The 20845-nt window shown below is 35.7% G+C and overlaps 2 protein-coding genes across 2 annotated transcripts; both read left to right on the top strand.

The window, feature by feature from the left end:
* Positions 1–1182: 1182 nt before the first annotated feature.
* gpsm1a (G protein signaling modulator 1a) lies at positions 1183–1793 on the top strand. The gene is made up of 2 exons (XM_067408186.1): positions 1183–1494; positions 1608–1793. Exons 1-2 carry the CDS (start codon positions 1183–1185, stop codon positions 1791–1793), a joined length of 498 nt encoding a protein of 165 aa, XP_067264287.1.
* A 2547-nt stretch (positions 1794–4340) lies between these two features.
* ak5l (adenylate kinase 5, like) lies at positions 4341–20131 on the top strand. The gene is made up of 8 exons (XM_067408091.1): positions 4341–4455; positions 12462–12648; positions 12862–13035; positions 13997–14169; positions 15860–15973; positions 19486–19677; positions 19815–19901; positions 19992–20131. The coding sequence occupies exons 1-8, from the start codon at positions 4396–4398 to the stop codon at positions 20010–20012; spliced, it is 1008 nt and encodes a 335-aa protein (XP_067264192.1). The 5' UTR covers positions 4341–4395; the 3' UTR covers positions 20013–20131.
* The last annotated feature ends 714 nt before the right edge of the window (positions 20132–20845 follow it).

The following is a 20845-nucleotide window of genomic DNA, read 5'->3' as shown; positions in this document are numbered from 1 at the left end:
GGAATGCAAGCCAGTGTGTGTGTGTGTGTGTGTGCGTGCGCGTGTGTGTGTGTCTGTATGCACCAGACAGTGTGTGTTTTTGTTGGTGTGCATATGTCTGTGTTTGAGTGAACAACGGGAGCGAGATTTGGAAGCCGATTTCCAGTTCCTATAGCAACCATGATGTAAGCGGAGAGGGGCAACTGCGCCCCATTTCTCTCTATCTCTCCCCCCTCACTCTCACTCTCCCTTTCTCTCCCTCTCCCCCTAGAAAAACAGACAGCCCTGCACATAGGAAACCTGGGTGTAGAAGATAGGGAAGTCATCCTAATTTTTGCTGGAATATAAGGCATTTTTTCTTGTATTTATTTTCTTTTTATGTTAGAGAAGATTTGCAAGCTGTTCAGTAACATGTACGTTTCAGTCTTGGGAGAGAAGGTACTGCTTGACATGTCTGCCAAGAAAATTATTTAGTGCCCGAGGCTGTGGCAATTGCTGTATGGCTGTTCTCAGATGAAGTCCCTGTAGAGAACGCCTTTGTGAACTTTATTGGTTTGGGATTTTTTGAAAAGGATAAAACTGTAAGTCATTTTAAAACTTTGTCATATGTGAAATATGTCTTGTTTTATTACTGCATTTATAATAAAATATCTAAATTGTTCTATTTGATGTTACATGTTACATTTATTTTTTTAAATCTGTTTTTATTTTATATTTTATTATATTTTTTTTGTTAGATTAGACTATTTAGTATTACTCTATTGCAACTTCTAACACCTGAAACAAACTGATATAAAATTGTTTTTTAATTTAAATTGTTCACTCATTCCAACTTTGCTGGGCTGCAACTTATGCTTATGCTAACTCTAAAATAAGTTATTATCCCAGACCTATTTCACATATTAGTAAACTTTTCAGGCTTACAGAAGCAAGTGGCTTTAAAAGAATGATGATACATTTAAACATGCCTCAGTTTTTAATATATATTTACATTATGGGAATAATGATTGCTAAAATGGTTACTGACTTTATCATGTTGTAAGATCACCATGTTCTTCAAAATAAGAGATCATAAGTAATTTCATTAACCGTTGTGAAAATGTTTCATCTTTTGCTCTGCATTCTTTTTTTCAAGGGTAAGTCCCACTCACCTCTAATGAGGTCTGCCCTTTCACTGTGCTCAGAGACCCCAGAAGCAGCGGCATGGAGAACCGGCGCTGCCAGCTCCCTCAACAGCCCAATGCCGAGGCCCAAGGGGCCTCGACTGGGCCCCAATCCTCCATGCCTCAGTCCCCTTTACTTTCTGGAGCCTCCTCCCTCATCTCGCTTACCCAGACAGAGGAGTTCTTTGACCTGATAGCCAGTTCCCAGAGCCGCAGACTGGATGACCAGAGAGCCAGTATAGGGGACCGCTTGGGCATCAGGATAGCACAGAACAATGTGGATCACTTGTGTGAGGCATGTAGTCCACGTGAACCTAGTGACGAATTTTTCAACATGCTCATAAAGTATCAGGTAACAGTAGTAACTGAAATTCAATATCAAATGCAAGATGTACAAATGTGATTTACACTTACATTCCTCAAAGTTCCTCTGTTTGCATGTTGTAAACTTTATCACCTCTCCAGTCCTCCAGGATCAATGATCAGAGGTGCTCTTTGCCCCCAGCACCAGACCCAGATGAAGACTTCTTCAGCCTAATTCAGAAAGTGCAATCCAAACGCATGGATGAACAACGGGTTTCTTTTCACTCTGATGAAAAGGATGAAACAGACTTAAATCATAAGCCCAAAACCTCTGAGGGCTCAAGCTAGAGACTGTGGCACTTCTGATGCAACTTCCACAAAATTCTTCTGCAAACTCTGACTCTCTGGCTGCACATTTTGTGAGATCTTCCAGGGCTGGGGTTAGTTGGGAGTAATATAGGTTTATTTTAATTAGCAGGATGTTGAATTTTTTCATATTTTTGCAGTCACATTACCCTGAGGTCACGGTGAGTCCAAATGTGGACTCAGGATGTGATTCAAAGGGAATGGAAACACTCACCTGTTTGTATGTTCCAATAAGTGTTCTTTCACAAAAGTGTTTGTGCAGATTTCAAGTAATACAACACCATGGAAAATGATTAACATACTTATGCTTTCCAAGGATAATATTACTAACTTCTGTCACACAACACAATATAGATCGGTGTGACAAACAACGGCAGTGCATAATCCTCAAGCAGGTGCGTGCTCATTTAACTCAAGTGGAAAGTGAGTTTCAGCATACACTGAATATGAATTTACTGATTTCCAACAGATGGGAGCAATTGTATTTGGCATGGCACTGAAGTTACATGGCTCATGTATCAGTTCATTTGGTGGTCTAATTCTGCTGATAAGTAAGATAAGTAATACTAATAGTAATAGATTTCCTTCAGAAGATTTAAATCCATCTTTAGAATTAAAAAGTGCATAGTCTGTGAAAAGTGGATAGACTCATTTCAAGGTGCACTGTTAAACATGGCTATTTGTTTCATTGGAATAAAAGTGATGTTTCAGTATGATTTCAGTTTGTCTTTAATTGTTTTTTTTACAGTTATTTTTACTACAGTAAAGTCATAATGAAGTAAGGATCTCCTTCAGACAGTGTAAAAATGACAAAATCTTACCTTTACAAAATCTGGTGTTTACGAAATTAAGGAATTATTGATAATCTGTGATAATCAAAAGCAAACACATTCTGTTTATTTGAGCAGACATAAGATTAGTATAACCTGTGAGTTTGAGGTTGCTTTATTTTAGTTTGAAACTTGTTTGAAAACAGTATTTATTTACTATTTTTTTACTGTTACCTACACTTTTTTTTTTTTTTTTTTTTTTTTTGTGGCCACATTTTATTAATTTATTCCCCTTAGTTAAATTGTTCTGAAACTTGTTACAGGGATAGTTCATCCAAAAATAAATATTGTGTCATTATTTACTCAAGTTGTTCTAAACCTGTATGAGTTTCATTCTGTTAAACACAAAAGAAGGTATTTTGAAAAATGTTGGTAACAGTTGCTGGCCCCCATTGACTTCCATAGTATGAAAAAAAAAAATAAAAAAAATACTATGGTAGTCAGTGAGGGCCAGCAACTGTTTGGTAACCAACATTCTTCAAAATATCTTTTTTTTTAAATCCCTTAAATATCCCTTTAATTTGTGGCCACATTGTGCTCACATCGTCCTGTAATTTAACTAAAACTGAGGCAAAGATTTAGTAGGCTACAACTTGGCAGCGATTTACCTAAAACGAGGGAATCAATTAATAAGTTTAGGGAACAAATTCTTAATTCGTGGCTACTGCCGCCTGTCCAGGGTGTTTCCCCTTACGGAAAGAAAATATCTCCAAGTATATGAATGATCAATATATTAAATGATATAACAGTACATATCAGAGATATAGATTCATACGTGATCAAATTTGATAATGCATGTATTACACATATATAAATATTATGTTAAGCAATACATTACTTACATTTTATTAGTATTAAGATTTTATAAGTATTTACATTTTAAATATTCCATATTTTCAATGAACAAAAACACAACTGATTGTATTTAAGTTATTAGCAGAGAGACTATCTCTTTGCTGAAAAATAACATACAACCACTATTATTTTATTTAAATTATTAAAGTATGACTAATGTTAAGCCAATCTTCAACCTAACAGTAAACCCCAAAACTCACACATACCAGAAAACCTTTTATAAATTCCATAATAATAGAACATTATACACTAACAGATCTCCTCCTATATTAATATTGAGCAAAACACATGAAACAATACTTACATTTACAAACATTTACTCTCCTTTAACAGTCAGAAGCAAGCATGCTGGGAAATGGAAGTCTGTTGTAACCACTGATCGTAACTCACTCTGTGTGTGTATATATGCGTGTACATATTGATTAAAGATTTAGCTTAGGCTACTACTTGTCATAAATATATCCCAATTGTTTTATTTAAAACTAGCTGTGCAAGAGGGTTAGGCTATATTTGATAAAATTACATTACTTTTAAAATGTTTTCACATTAAACACATGAGGGAGAAAAAAAAATAGTTATTTTCTATTAAGGCATCTGATAAATCACTTTTAGTATTGCGGTATCGCCATCAAAAGATAGGCTACTCGATATATATTAGAGTATTACTCGCGAGTACGAGGCGTTGCTAAGGGTCACTTTGAGCACAGCATTCATGAGCGTGACTACTGTTGAATAGAAACATCGCCGGAGGTCATCGGCGTCAAAGCAGCGGAGAACAGCCCAATGCGATGGTGCAAGACAGCACAGCTGCTCTCAGGGTTAAACGCAACAGATGAGCAGATAGACAAGACACAGCTGCTGTTCTGACATACAAACGCTGTTCTGGATAACCGAAAAGAATGAACACAAACGACGCGAAGGATTACCTCTCCAAACGACAGATCCCACACCTATTTGAGGTAAGGATCACCCACAGGAGAAGCCTTGAAATGTATTTATGAGAGCAAGAATAACACATCTGGAAACATCTGCCTGTCTGAAATCTGATTATGTAGTCTGTGTTTTCAAGGTGAGCATATGCATTCTTAATATGCACCTTTCAGTTCTTCTTCTCAGAGTTCTTTAGAGAATATGATAAATGATAGATGTAACTGTACCTGTTTCTCTTTACATCAATAATGTATAGGGAAACAGGCCTCACTAAAGCTGTACATCAGATTTGAACTGATAGCATGAATTAATGAAATACGTATCTATTTAACATGCACAATTACATGGTAAATTAGATACTTGAAAGTGTCTCTATGGTGATCCTCAAGTAGGCTGCTGTAATGGCAAAGCAGAGGGTCTCAAGCTTGTCAGCAAGAGGGAAGATTCTCCTCAGACAGCGTCAACAAGTGCTTGTGTGGGAGATATGTAGTTGCATACAAAATACTGTGTCCATGGAGGATCATATCACACACTTCTGACAAGGTCTCCAACTCCAAACTGATACTACATATAAGGAAGCGCAGGGCACAAAAAGTGAAGGTTGTAAACATGAGTTTCAGCACATCAACACTTTGGCTGTCACCAAGGCAACAGGCTATACTTTATATTTACTTGTGACTCAGGAAATGTGGGCAATGGAGAGCGAGGGGGAGAGAAGGACTGAAACAGTCATATTCTTTGCATGTGCCTGAACTCGCAGCTCACTGAGGAATGCAAACATGCAGGTTTAAGTTCATTTGCATACCAGATATACATCTCTGAATCTCCTGGATCTGTGACCGTATGTACATAAAGATACTGCATTTAGAGCAAGGACGGTTTGGAAAAGTGGAAATAAAGTAGTTAAACTATTATTTAAACTGTCATCGGAGCAAAGTTGCTGACATTATTCCTTTGAAAGTTTATTTTCCAATAAATTATTTTTTCCCTTGTATTGCTTTTTAACTTGATTAAAAGCTTGTTTTTTTTACTGTATTTCAGTCTCAGCAGTTGCCATTAAACTGACTGAAAAAAATGTTAACATAAAATTTTCTAAATTATTATTTTTTATTATTATTTTTTTTAAACCAGATAGTTTGAACCAGGCAAAATATACGGAATTTGACAAATTATATATATAAAAGTTAGCAAGTGTTTTTTTTTTTTTTTTTTTTTTTTTTCAGTAAAATTTTTATTTTTGCACTTTATCAGAATTAAGATATTTTACTTTAATTTTACAGTTTTTGTTTGGTAGCCACTGCTGACAGTCATTTGACTATTTTTTAAACATTGTTTGAGCTCCATATTCTCCTGTATCATACTGTATGAGCCATATGTGATGTATAATATGATATACTGTATCATATATACCATATATCAGGCTCACATTTGTGGCTCATATAGTATGATAACAAATTTTTATAAAAATTTTCATTAAAGGTTTTTGAGAAAAACACTGTTATTTTACAGATTTTCCTCTAATTCCTGTAAAATTATTGTTTGTGCTGTTTATTTGAATTGAGATATTTTACTTTAATATCGTCATTTGACGGTTTATGATTTTTTTACAGTGTAAAATCACCATTATTTTATGGATTTCTCCTAGATTATTACTATCCAACACATTCAAAAAAGTGACAGTACTAAAAATTCTACAAAGACACTTATTTTACAGATTTTTCCTAGATTATTACGCTCAAACACCTTCAACAAATTGACAATACTAAAAGTTCTGCAGAGAAACACTCTTATTTTACAGATTACAAATGAACAGTTTTATTTTGGAAGACAAAATAAAAAGTCTGTACAAATACTGTATAAAACTGAATTTAATAATTCTGATTTTGAATAAATACAGTGCACATTTTTAATGCAATAACATTTAAAATACTGTACTGATTAAAGGGTTAGTTCACCCAAAAATGAAAATTCTGTCATTTATTACTCACCCTTGTGTCGTTCCACATCCGTAAGACCTTCGTTCATCTTTGGAACACAATATATCCAGTGGTAATTGCGTTGGATCTCTATGGAGAGACAGAAACCTCTCAGACTTCATCAAAATTATCTTAATTTGTGTTCCAAAGATGAACGAAGGTCTTACGGATGTGGAACGACACAAGGGTGAGTAATAAATGACAGAATTTTCATTTTTGGGTGAACTAACCCTTTAACAGTAGAACAGTTTCATCAAAATTTAATAAAAAGTTGAATTAAATATTCTCAACTTAAAACTAAAGGAATAAAATACTGATACATCTTCAAGATTGTCACTGTTTCACATCACTATTGATTCTAAAACTGTTTTACCATTCAAATGCAAATTATCAACAAATTCTTCACAAACAGTTCTTCAGAGTCCCTGGAGGAACTGAAAAACTAAAAATGGGATTTCTCCATCTTTTCTGTTAGGGTTACTATCATGATGAGGTCATGATTTTACCTTTGAAACAGGTGGAGAAAGGTACAAACTGTGCTGTTTGCTGTTAGCTTTGTACTTTAGCTTGTATTTTCCAAATCAGTTTTATATTGTTTTCAACAATATTCTACTGACCCCCATGGGCTCCATATAGCTCTGCTAATATATGTGGACAAACATTACATTGTCTTTTAATTCAGAATCCTTGCTAAAAAAATTGTAATTAAAATCAAAACGGAGAACAAAAGGTCCATGATTCTGCACCAGAAATGACAGACACAGCAGATAAAGAGCAATCCTCCTCCAAATTGCCAGTTATCAGCTGGATCCTTCTGTAGTACTACATACTACGACTGTCTGAAGTTGTACTGCAGATGTCGAACAGCAGCACATGTCCACTCCAACAGACGTATTCAAACTTGACTGGTAAAAGGCGCTCACTCATTGGCCAGATTCATGGATTACAGTCAGATTAACCAATAAGAGACAGCAAATAGCATTTTTTTTTTTTTTTTTATTGAAGCATTACAAATGTCTTTTTATTTGAATGCTTGAATGGTGTTTTAACATATGCTTACAACCAGGGTTAGGTGCTTCTACATCTGTGTTATTCGCTATTCATCTCAATCTGATTTTACGGTTAAGTTAGGGTTAGGTTTAGGGGTAGAGATAGGGTTAGGACTATGTTTTCAGACAGGAATGTTGTTCCAGGATCAACAAAATATGTTCATTTGGGAACATGCTTTACTTGGCAAAATCACTGCAACCATGTATGTGTGTGTGTGTGTGTGTGTGTGTGTGTGTGTGTGTGTGTGTGTGTGTGTGTGTGTGTGTGTGTGTGTGTGTGTGTACAGGTTTGGATACTTGTGACTTACAGTTACGTTAACATGACCATGACCCTTTTGCATTTTGAAAAATCCATGACCTTTAGTTAGACCCACTCTTATGCCTATAATGTCAGCTGTGCATACACAACTGTGGTTTTTCCTGTATCTGGCCCTTTACTGCATATAGCAGTGTTACACAACCTGTTGGTTAATCCACTGTCCACAGTAACACTTATTTGCAAACACTGCAGTTACAATTTGTCTACAGACCTTTATTTAACAGCATACTTCAAGCTGTTGTCTGCAGTGGTCATAGCATTCAGGCCATTATAGCATTCGTGATATGGGACAATGTAAACTTAAAATTTCTCAAGGTAGAAATTGACAGTCTGTATTGTATTTGAGTTATTCATAAGTAAAGACAATGTGTATATGGATTAGTCCTAAGCCAGAGCTATGTTCTGTCATGGCCTTGTTGGCCTTGTTGTCCGACTAATTCAACAATAATTGAAGAGTTTAATAATGCATGTATTGTCATTTATTTCAATACTGTAGTGCTGGCAGCAGCATGATGGCTCAGTGGTTAGTACTGTCACCTCACAGCAAGTTCTTTTCATAATACAAAGACATGCACATTTGACAAATTGAGGATTCTAAATATTTGAATGTGTGTTTTGCACACATTGCATGCTGGGATACATTCCAGTACTTTCAGACCTTTTTCTCCATGTTCTGCTTTTTCTAGTTTCAAATGTCTCAGTATAGGGTTTCTCTCACACACTCTTTTTCATGCATTGAAATTACCGTATGATTCTGTGACAGTATCTCACAGAAGTGAGTATACCACTCACATTTTTGTAAATATTTTATTATATCTTTTCATGTGACAACACTGAAGAAATGACACTTTGCTACAATGTAAAGTAGTGATTGTACAGCTTGTATAACAGTGTAAATTTGCTGTCCCCTCAAAATAACTCAACACACAGCCATTAATGTCTAAACCGCTGGCCACAAAACTGAATACACCCCTAAGTGAAAATGTCCAAATTGGGCCCAATTAGCCATTTTCTCACATGACACCGGGAAGGTCTCAAGGTCTCAGGTGTGAATGGGGAGCAGGTGTGTTGAATTTGGTGTTATCGCTCTCACTCTCTCATACTGGTCAATGGAAGATCTGAAAAAAAGAATTGTTGCTCTATATAAAGATGGCATAGGCTATAAGAAGATTGCCAAGACCCTGAAACTGACCTGCAGCACGGTGGCCAAGACCATACAGCGGTTTAACAGGACAGGTTCAACTCAGAACAGGCCTCACCATGGTCGACCAAAGAAGTTGAGTGCACATGCTCAGCGTCATATCCAGAGGTTATGTTTGGGAAATAGATGTATGAGTGCTGCCAGCATTGCTGCAGAGGATGAAGGGGTGGGGGGTCAGCCTGTCAGTGCTCGGACCATATGCCGCACACTGCATCAAATTGGTCTGCATGGCAGTATTCCAACATGATAAGGACCCCAAACACACCTGCAAGATGACCACTGCCTTGCTAAAGAAGCTGAGGGTAAAGGTGATGGACTGGCCAAGCATATCTCCAGACCTAAACCCTATTGAGCATCTGTGGGGCATCCTCAAATGGAAGGTGGAGGAGCGCAAGGTCTCTAACATCCACCAGCTCCATGATGTCGTCATGGAGGAGTGTGAAGCTCTGGTGAACTCCATGCCCAAGAGGGTTCAGGCAGTGCTGGAAAATAATGGTGGCCATACAAAATATTGACACTTTGGGCTCAATTTGGACATTTTCACTTAGGGGTGTACTCACTTTTGTGGCCAGCGGTTTAGACATTAATGGCTGTGTGTTGAGTTATTTTGAGGGGACAGCAAATTTACACTGTTATATAAGCTGTACACTCACTACTTTACATTGTAGCAAAGTATCATTTCTTCAGTGTTATCACATGAAAAGATATAATAAAATATTTACGAAAATGTGAGGGGTGTACTCACTTCTGTGAGATACTGTACCAAAAGCACATTCTGATCAGATAACGTACAGTACAACCAATACTTAATACATTAAGATGCATGGTTGTATGCCTTATGAGTGTGTTTGTGAAAGTTGAAGGGTTTGCGGAGTCCGAACTTGTAAAGATGTGTGCTTTTCTCATCTCTATCTCTATTCATTAATTTCCCTTGTAAAGCAAATTGGATCAACTGGTGTGTGGGCAGAGGCCTGAAAGTTTAAACTTGGAGAGCAGTACAGCTTTGGATTCTTTAAAACAGACTAGGCATTGTTCGATGTAATGAGAAAAAAAAAAGTATTGTATTTGTATACATAATGTAAAAATGCACCTAAATATAAAACTAACAACATTTACTTTAAAATTACATAGAATATTATATTGTTAGTATGGACATAAACCTTTAATATAATGATATATATATATATATATATTTACAGATTATTTCTTGTAATTTTACATAAATTTATACATAATTTTAGAAAACAGAACAAATACTGTATAAATAATACAGTATTTTCTTGTATAAAAATTAGACTTACTGTAAGTTTTGAAGTTTTGAGTTTGAATATAATTTAAAAGAAAACTACTGTAAAGAAAATCTGTATAATTTGCAATGTTTTTTTTACAGTGTAGGAGGAGGAGGGTGACAAAAACAATTTTATTCAGATGCCCTTAGCAAAAGTATGAAATTTGATGAAGTTGCTGATATTTATATGGCCAGAAATTAAGATGAAATTCTGATAGCTTGTAAATCAATGAGATCTTTATAACAGTATAGCAGATTACTTACATAAAATGCATAAACATATCAGTTATCACTCTATATCTCCCAATAATATGCCTTAGATGATATTTAACGGATTTATAATGCTTACTATTAAACGATTTTGAACAAAGCTCTTTATGTATGTACAAATAAACATTCCTCAATAGCTTGTGGCCTGTTGCACAAAGCCGGTTTCAGTTGCTACCCAGGTAAGTTCAAGATTAGTTTCAGCAAACTCTGGTTTTTCGGGCTTATGAAGGTGGATTGGTTTTTAGCAGGTTTCATTGCTATGGTAACTTACGCAACATGGCTAACCTGCTCCGGAGCAGGTTTTATTCTGAGTTAGAGATCGCAGACCAAAACTCAACCAATCAGCTGTGAGTAAAGTGACAAGTATCTGATGCAATAAAGCCACTCCAAATTAAATCAGTTTATAGTGAAAACATTTAGAGACAGAATTGCTCAACATTTGCTGCTAATTATTTATTATATTTATATTAAATAAATTAAAATTATGAATAATTTATGACATATTCATATAATTAGGCCTATTATATTAATTGACAATATTAAACTTTGCTTTTAAATTAAAATAATTATAATACATGATTAATATATAAAGCTTTTAAACAGAGTAAGTTTATATGTATTCTTTTGAGCTCTTTGTGAAACTATATTAATTATTTGGTTTATTTGTTTGATTCACATGCATTGATATGGTCAGATATTTTTAGCTGCCTTCTCCAACTTTCACTCCAGCAGTGTTTATTCCTGCTTTGTTAATGTGTTTAATTTCATATTTTTCATAATTGTTAACTCTAGACCTACTCTGAAACTCAGAGTTTGTTTAACTAGCTTCATGCAACAGGCCACAGATGTATCATACTTGATACTCACATTTTAACATGATTTTTCTAAAAAAAAAGAAAAAAAGAAAAAAAGAAAAAGATATGGATAATCAAGTAAAGCTAAGTTGCTGTAGTATATATATGTCTTGAAATATTTTATTTATCACTTTACTTCATAAATCTCAGTAAAGTATAAATCAATCAGATGACAGAAGGCATGTAGTAGATTGTGTACAACAGGTTTTTCAGCACAGTTTTGATCATGATAATTTACAGATTTTATGCATTTGCATATCAGCTATGAAACAGTATCCTTTATAGGGTTCATTTTAAATTAGTTAATTTTATTCACATCAGAATAATTATTGAACATCATTGAATGAACCTCAATACATTAGGTTACAGCAACAAAATTAAAAAATAAAGATGAAGTAGGTGATAATCGCAGGTTGCTACTTTTCACAGTGTAAGCTTAGTTTGTTTTTAATGCTTTTTCTCCAATGGATACTGCAGTAGTCCTTAAAAATGCTGTGGTCTATTATTAAACTGATACCTTTAGCAAATGCAGCCTTTTGTTTTGTTTCTGTTCGGACACTGTTCCTTTATTCAGCGGTTGAATGTCTTTAGCTGTTTGATACCCGTGAGGATTGAGATGTAAATTCTCAAGCAGTTTTATTTGCATCAAAAGAAGCAAACAGCTGATTATTTAGAGCTCAGATTTTCCATTCCCTGTCCCTCTGAATGGCTCAGAGTATGAACTGCTAACACGTGTGGGATGAATAGAACAACAATTTGCAATTGTTATTTTCTCCTCCTAGATGTTATTCATTTTTTCCCCTCTATGTCTTGCCATTCAGAAATCGTTTAACTGAGTTTGGCTAATAAAAGAAAAATGTGCTCATTTTCTGCTTTGTTTTGAGGTAAAAAAGCAAGGAAAGACTATGATTGATAACTCAAAAGCCAATTGTCAGTAATATTGTATAACATTTTGACATATAATGAAAGAAATCACAAATAGATGTACTGGAATTGTACACTTTAAAAGAAATACAGATTCATATTTGTGAAAAACTATATATAACACAATTATTTGACCTCTGTGTGTATCTCACAGAGTATGTTAACAGGGCTGATGTACCACAGGCCTGAGGATCCTTTGACATTCTTGGAGAGCTGCCTGCAGAAAACACGCGACCTCGGAGGTCCTGAATGTGTGGCCTGGGACACTTTCATTACACCTGATCGAAAACCTCTACCACCAATCACCCCGGCACAGGGGAAGAAAGCCCCCTGCAAACTCGGTAATTTAGCCAATTTGAAGGCACGTTATCTTAGCTAGAAATAAAATAGTTGTGTACATGATGGATATACTTTAAAATGTCACTTTCATTTTAGTTCAAGTGGCTTTTTTAGCAGTTTTCTCATTTTACTGATTCACACGTGGTGTGAATTGGCCTTAAGAATGCATCTGAGGTCATATAGAAACAATGAATGTAATCCGTTTCATTCCACAGACGGTGGTCCTGGTCCTGGCCCCGGGCCTTACCGTCGATATGATAGGCTGCCACCAATTCAAGCCCAGTTCTCCATAGAAAGTGACTCAGATATGACAGAGTCCTCAGGGCTTATACAGGAGTATGATGTCTTTGACCCATCTAAACCACGACCGCACATCATATTCATCATAGGTGAGTGGTCATCACTGTCAGCTGGTCATCTTCAGTCAGTTTCAGTCATCTATTTCTGAATTCATCTTATTCTAAATTTCAACTTCCAAATTCAGTAGACCTTGACATTAAAGGGTTAGCTCACCCAAAAATGAAATTTCTGTCATTAAGTACTCGCCTCGCCCTCATGTCGTCCTAAACACATAAGATCTTCCTTCATCTTCGGAACACAAATTAAGATATTTTTGATGAAATCAGAGGGTTTCTGAACCACACATAGGCAGCAATGTCATTGCACCTTTTGAGGTCCAGAAGGGTTCTAAAGACATTGTTAAAATAGTCAACGTGACTACAGTGGTTCAACCTTAATGTTATGAAATGACGAGAATACTTTTTGTGTGCAAAAACAAAAATAAAGACTCAACGATTTGAACTGTTGTCATACACAGTTTACGTAGTGAACACAGTTTAGTGCTTCCATGTTATACGCCAGAATGCTGACTCATTATTGGCCGGCTCCTGTGTCAGCATCACACGCATGCGTCGTGCTGCTCACGTGAACAGCGTCGGCCGGCGTTCGGACGTAAACACAGAAGCACTGAACTGCGTTCACTACCTCAACTGTGTATGACAGTTTAAATTGTTAAATAAAGTAATTATTTTTGTTTTGTTTTTGTGCACAAAAAGTATTCTCATCGCTTCTTAACATTAAGGTTGAACCACTGTAGTCACGTTGACTATTTTAACAATGTCTTTAGTACCTTTCTGGACCTCAAAAGGTGCAGTGACGTTGCTGCCTATGTGTGCTTCAGAAACCCTCAGATTTCATCAAAAATATCTTAATTTGTATTCCGAAGATGAACGAAGGTCTTAAAGGTTTAGGACAATATGAGGGTGAATATATAACTAACCCTTTAATTCATTTGAAATAAACATTTCTGTTTCTGTGATATAAAGTGGAATTTGCTATAATATTTTCCAGGTGGTCCCGGCAGTGGGAAGGGGACACAGACGGCTAAAATTGCACATCGCTATGATTTCGAGCATGTGTCCGTGGGGGAAATTTTAAGGAACCAGTTGCTGCATCATGCCCCCAGTGACAGGAAATGGGAGCTGATTGCTCAGATCATTGCCAATGGAGAACTGGCACCTCAGGTTTGGAAATTTGACCACCAGCTATGTGCATTTTTGCAGCTATGTGTAATTACGCCTGCTTGATTGTTGCTGATTTTTACATAAACTAATGTTCAAATGTTTGGGGTCAGTAAGTAACTTATATTCAGCAAAGTCGAGGCATTAATGATGTTACAAAAGATTTCTATTTCAAATAAATGCCTTTGAACATTAATTCATCAGAGAATCCTGAAAAAATGGAATTGTATCACAATTTCCACAAAAGCTTTTATCCTGTACAACTGTTTTCAACATTAACCTGTTAGCATTCCACATACCTTTCAAAACAGACCAAAACCATGCATATACTATACATGTACTACTATACCTGTTTTTGAACTATATACATATACATGCATATGGTTCAAAAACAGCATGCAATTTACTTTGCCTTTTTTAGGCATTTTAGGCTAATTTTACAGGAATGCTAACGGGTTAATAATAGTAAGAAATTATTCTTGGGCATATCAGAATGATTTCTGAAGGATCATGTGACGCTGAAGACGAGTAATAATGCTGAAAATTCAGTTTTGCCATCACATGAATATATTAAATATTACAATAGAAAACAGTTATTTTAAATTGTTTTTAAATTTTTAAAGGTGCCCTAGAACTTTTTTTAAAAATATGTAATATAAGTCTAAGGGGTCCCCTGAATGTGTCTGTGAAGTTTCAGCTCAAAATACCCCATAGATTTTTTTTAATTCATTTCTTTAACTGCCTATTTTGGGGCATAATTAGAAATGGTGTGTGGCCCTTTAAATCTCGTGCTCCATGCCCCAAGAGCTCGCACTTGCCTTAAACAACATAAAAAACGTTCAAACAGCTAATATAACCCTCAAAATGGATCTTTACAAAGTGTTCGTCATGCAGCATGTCTAATTGCGTAAGTACAGTGTTTATTTTGATGTTTACATTGATTCTGAATGAGTTTGAGGCTATGCTCCGTGGCTAACGGCTAATGCTACACTGTTGGAGAGATTTATAAAGAATGAAGTTGTGTTTATGCATTATACAGACTGCAAGTGTTTAATAATGAAAATAATGATGGCTCTTGTCTCTGTGAATACAACAATAAACAATGATAACTTTAACCACATTTAACAGTACATTAGCAACATGCTAATGAAACATTTAGAACGACAATTTACAAATATCACTAAAAATATCATGTTATCATGAATCATGTCAGTTATTATTGCTCCATCTGCCATTTTTCACTATTGTCCTTGCTTGCTTACCTAGTCTGTTGATTCAGCTGTGCACATCCAGACATTCTGCCCTTGTCTAATGCCTTTCATAATGTTGGGAACATGGGCTGGCATATGCAAATATTGGGGGCGTACACCCCGACTGTTATATAACAGTCGGTGTTATGTTGAGATTCGCCTGATCTTCGGAGGTCTTTCAAACAAATGAGATTTATATAAGAAGGAGGAAACACTGGAGTTTGAGACTCACTGTATGTCTTTTCCATGTACTGAACTCTTGTTATTTAATGTTAATGTTAATTAACCAAGGTAAATTCAATTTTTGAATCTAGGGCACCTTTAAATTTTACTAATCAAATAATAAATGTCTAAAACTTTTGAGTAGTGTACTTACAATATTAAATGAAGAAGGACACCTCATGCTTGTCACCTTAGTCTTATTCTGACATGATATCCTTTAGGAGACGACTATTGAAGAGCTGAAACATCAGTTTATCAAGAAGCAGGATGCTAAAGGATTCATTGTGGATGGATTCCCTAGAGAGATCTCACAGGCGTTCACCTTTGAGGAGCAGGTCAGATATTCATTCTGATGGTCTATACCAGGGGTGTCCAAACCTGCTGTTGGAGGGCCACCATCCTGGAGAGTTTAGCTCCAACTTGCCTCAATACATCTGCCTGGAAGTTTCTAGGGCCTTGTTTACACCTGGTATTAAGATGCGTTATGGTCGACCGGATCACAAGTAGAAGAGGGAGACATATACCCATTTACACCTGGTATTTTAATACGTCTCTTTTGTCCACCACTTCTGTCCTGATTTCTTTGAGGGAAGGGTCTATGGGCGGGTAAAGATATGGGTTTTTTCAGATCTTTCAATCTAATGAACAAAAAATCTCATGCAATTTACACCATGAATGCACAAAGAGAGAACGGAAGGTAACACTTTACATTAAGGTTCCCTTTGTAAAGGGTTTATAAAGGTGTTTGTTAATGAGTAATAAGTCATTTACAAATGCATTATAAATCATTAATAATGCAGTTATAACTGCATTAATAAAAAGGGTGACTTTGATGCAATACCTGCTAAATAGCGAGCCGTTTTTTAACTCACGTGTTATAAATGCTTAATAAATGTATTTATTAACACTTATTTAACTCACAACCAGATTCCTGGTTTATTTCATGATGCATCATAATTAGACTGAAGGGTGTTGTATTTGTGGTCTTCTTAATAATATCTCATGACCAGGCACGTGCACACATAGACATAAAAGGGGGCTTGAGCCCCTGCCCTTTTTCTTCCTCGAGAGAAAGTGCCCTTTTTTTCTGGGGTGCTTTTTTTTTTTTTTTTTTATAAATATTCCTGTTTGCACACAGCTTCCCTGTCAAAAATATATTTACTGAATAAATAAATAAATACTATATATTAGGTTGGCTTTGTCGAGTTCAGCCGCCCTCCCTCCGCGACACGACATTCATTCCCGCACGCGTGCGTGCGCGCGCGCCCCGCTCCACCTCATGTTTGCTGCTGGCTGAAAACTTGTGACAACTATGCCCGGGAAAATACAACTGCTGTCTGGCGATGAGAAGCGAAAAGGAAAAAAGCCCTAGATGGATCCATCCCGTGCATTTCTTTCAGGTGGCCTATGTATGTTCACAAACGTGAAATTTGTGAAACTATTGAAATGGGTGAGATTATTTATACGTTTAACGCCGTATATACGTTATACGTTTAATAGTTTGACCACCAGCAACGCATCTGCCTGATTTGATACTAATGTTATTTATGTCTTATTATAATATCAATTATTTTAATGTGCTATGCATTGCGTTTTGAACCATGTTAAAGATATCTGTAGGGCTGTCAATACCAGATGAGGAGCATCCATGAACTGCATTATTAGACAGTTTGGATGCACGATTTATTAAAACTATTTAAAAATCATAATACATCATTACATAATGCTATTTTTAAATCTATGCTTACACAGGAGAATACATCAATAAAATTGGCTGTAGCATTTCTATCAAAAAAAAAAAAATAAATAAATAAGTGACCGAATATTATTATTTTACTAATAATATATTTTTTTAATTATGGTGGTTGGCTTTGATCGTTGATTTGATCGTGCTGTGCTGTGTAACAACAAAAATCAGCAGGCTTTTGGCACCCTCTGCAGGCATTTGTTATAATATATAATGAATTTATAACATTTCAGGTGAAAAAAAAAACTCTTGATGTGTTTAAATATGCAGATTAGCTTGTTTTGTTTTAGAAGAAATCTACAGATGCAAACAGATGGATGGTAGTAGGCTTAAAACTAACACCATCGGGTTAGGGTTAAGTTTTCTTTCCATTAGAGTAAAAGACATGGCAGCAAAAATGGACCACAATCTTAAATTGCCCACTACATGAAAGAAGTATTCCAATAACACCAAAATAACGATTTATTGATTTGTGCAAAATAAACAAATTATTAGTGAAACTATGTCCCTCTCCTTGTTGCAGTCATTTATTCTAAATATATAGCTACTTGAAAATAGTAGTGTAGAAAACATGCACACTGTGGCATCCTTTGCTGTTGTCTGCTCTTGTGATAAACCTATGAATACTAAAGGAGACCAATACTAAAGAAGACCATGGTCTCTGTGTGAACTGATTATTTTGTAGAAATCAAGAATAAAACAATTCCGTGAGTGTGAGGGAATTAAATTGGTAAGAAAAACAGAGTTGTCTTTATATATTTAAGGGTTTATTATTTTTTTAAATAAATAATTATGACAAGGGCCCTTTTTTCTACTTGAGCCCCTGCCCCCCAAAATGACTGTGCACGTCCCTGCTCATGACTGCCACTTTTCTTACTATGTTGCTTACCAGAAGTTTCTGTCTTACCCATAAATGGTTCACAGGTTTCCACTTTACATTAAGGTTCACTTTCACAGGTTATTAATGTTTATAACTCATGAATAAATGGTTCACAAGTGTCCACCCTACATTAAGGTTCACAGTTAACTAATACTGGAATTATTTTTTTCATTATTAATATCGCATGAAGTTATGGTTATTATCTTATGTTTTATTTTCAAAATAAAGTTGGAATTTCATCTTTAAAAAACAAGAAATCAGTTTTTAAACACTGCTGTGGATAGGCATCATGACCTTTTTTGGAGAGAAACTTCTGGTAAGCAACATAGTAAGAAAAGTGGCAGTCATGAGATAAGAAAAGATATTAATAAGAAAACCACATAATACAACACCCTTCAGTTTAATAGTCTGATAGTACATTTTTGCTGCATCATGAAATAAACCAGGAATCTGGTTTTGGGTTAAATAAGTGTTACAAAAGCATTTATAACATCTGAGTTAAAAACATTTTTGTTTTTTTTTTGTTTTTTGGCAGGTATTGCATTAAATTCGCCCTTTTTATTCATGCAGTTATAACTGCATTATTAATGTGTACACATTTGTAAGTGACTTATTACTCATTAACAAACACCTTTATAAACCCTTTACAAAGGGAACCTTAATGTAAAGTGTTACCGAACGGAAAAAAAAGCAGCAGCTTTTGTTTCTGCACTGATTGCAGCAAGACAGGTTAGAAATCAGGAATGGGGAGATAACATTGTACTTGGTACATTTTTCGTTTTTAAAACCAAACTTGGGTCTTCAGCCGACAAAGTTTAAAGCGCACTTCCCATAATATTTTTGCGTTAGGTCAGTAGGCGTGTTCGAACACATTAAACCACATGAGCGTCTACACTACGAAAGCAATCTGATCAAATGCGTTTTTGACTACTTCTGGAAGTGGTCAAAAGTGGATAAGCTCAAAACGTTTTAGACCTTGTTTACACCTGTATTAAGCGACTTGTGACCAAAACACATCTTAATACCAGGTGTAAACAGGGCCTAGTATGCCTAGTAAGACATTGATTTGCTGGTTCAGGTGTGTTTAATTGGGGTTGGAGCTAATACCAGGAGTAGGATTGGACACCCCTTGTCTATACTGTTTATAACCTACATAATGTATGTCTTAGTATGTTATGGCAGTGTTTGATGTACAGTAAATGACACTCATGGATCCTCAGATTGGCTCTCCAGACTTGGTGATCTTGCTTGCCTGCTCCAATCAGCAACTCCGGCAGCGTTTAGAGAAAAGAGCGTCCCAGCAGGGCCGCCCCGACGACAATACTCACGCTATTGAGAAGAGACTAGATACTTTCAAACACAATATCACACTCATAGCCAAGTACTACCAGGAGAGAGGACTTATTGTAAGGGTAAGATGCTGTTCTTTGCTTATTTTTATGTCAACTGTTGAATTCATCTGGTTTTAACAGCATATGCTGTTCTAATAATAATAAAAACTCCTCTTTTAAGCTGTCAAACACAATTCTGTCTCACTTTGCTTGGTCAGGTCGATGCAGATCGAGAAGAAGATGATATTTTCACAGATATTTGTGCCATTGTAGAGGAAAGATTGTTCCCTAGTGACATGAATGCAGTAGGTTTTAAATAAAAGTAACACTATATTCTTACAATTTGTATTATAAAAATGTATTTTTGCTTCATAAAAGTTATTTTCTCCCTGCAGAGCAGTACTGAGGACCTTTAGAGGGACGTCTTCACATCCAAAAACCCACAGCTGCTCCCATTACATCCTAAATGTAATTTAAAAGCAGCTCGCCAAATTAACTCGAGGGTCAAAGTCGAGAATCAGTGAAAAAGGTCAAGGACAGTTACACTTGTGTTGTTGCCTCTATTTGTATTTCACTGTGAATTTTCTCTGTACAACTTTTGCAGTAATTTAATAAGAATGACTTTAGAGCATAACCTTTTTTCCAACATTTTCAGTTTTTGTTTTTGAATTTTAATTTTTTTTTTGACTTGATATTATTAATGTGTAAATTTAGAGGTCAAGCCAGAAATAATGTGAGTTGTTAAAAAATGCACCAAAGTGTAAAACAATATCAGTGTCAAATACAATAACAATATTTTCAAACAAATTACCTCACCTATTCCTATAACAAACATTGAAATGGATTAAATGATTACTGATTAATACAGTGTTTCTGCTGTTCTGAGGACATGGTTTCATCGTGCTCCACAGTGTGAACACATTGGACAGAGACAAAAAAAGAGATGCTACTGACATGTCTTCAGGCTGTGTTCTCATTAATACATGTTCAATCCAGCTGTGGCACTTTCTCACAGTGGGACCTCAGTGAACACAGACGTTCTGCCCTTGCTGACAGACCTTGACCAAGTGCCAAAACAATGTTACTTTAAATACTGGGGAGTATGGAAAAACATTTATTGAAAGATGATACATAATGGAAAAACAAGTAGTGAAGTTAAGTATCATTTAATAGCAATAAAATCACTACACTTACTTTGCTTTGTAGATGGACATTTTCTGGCCAAAAGATTCACATTTGAGCCACTAGA

Source organism: Chanodichthys erythropterus, chromosome 13, assembly GCF_024489055.1.
Source record: "Chanodichthys erythropterus isolate Z2021 chromosome 13, ASM2448905v1, whole genome shotgun sequence".
NCBI lineage: Eukaryota > Metazoa > Chordata > Actinopteri > Cypriniformes > Xenocyprididae > Chanodichthys > Chanodichthys erythropterus.
Note: the sequence above shows the minus strand (reverse complement) of the source record. Positions and strands in the feature narration are given on the sequence as shown.

Excerpts from the sequence above, each read along its gene's own strand:
- gpsm1a (XM_067408186.1), top strand. The coding sequence starts at position 1,183 with ATGGAGAACCGGCGCTGCCAGCTCCCTCAACAGCCCAATGCCGAGGCC. Across the intron at positions 1,495-1,607 it reads ACATGCTCATAAAGTATCAG|TCCTCCAGGATCAATGATCA; the intron begins GTAACAGTAGTA and ends TCACCTCTCCAG.
- ak5l (XM_067408091.1), top strand. The coding sequence starts at position 4,396 with ATGAACACAAACGACGCGAAGGATTACCTCTCCAAACGACAGATCCCA. Across the intron at positions 12,649-12,861 it reads GAAAGCCCCCTGCAAACTCG|ACGGTGGTCCTGGTCCTGGC; the intron begins GTAATTTAGCCA and ends TTCATTCCACAG. Across the intron at positions 15,974-19,485 it reads CGTTCACCTTTGAGGAGCAG|ATTGGCTCTCCAGACTTGGT; the intron begins GTCAGATATTCA and ends ATGGATCCTCAG.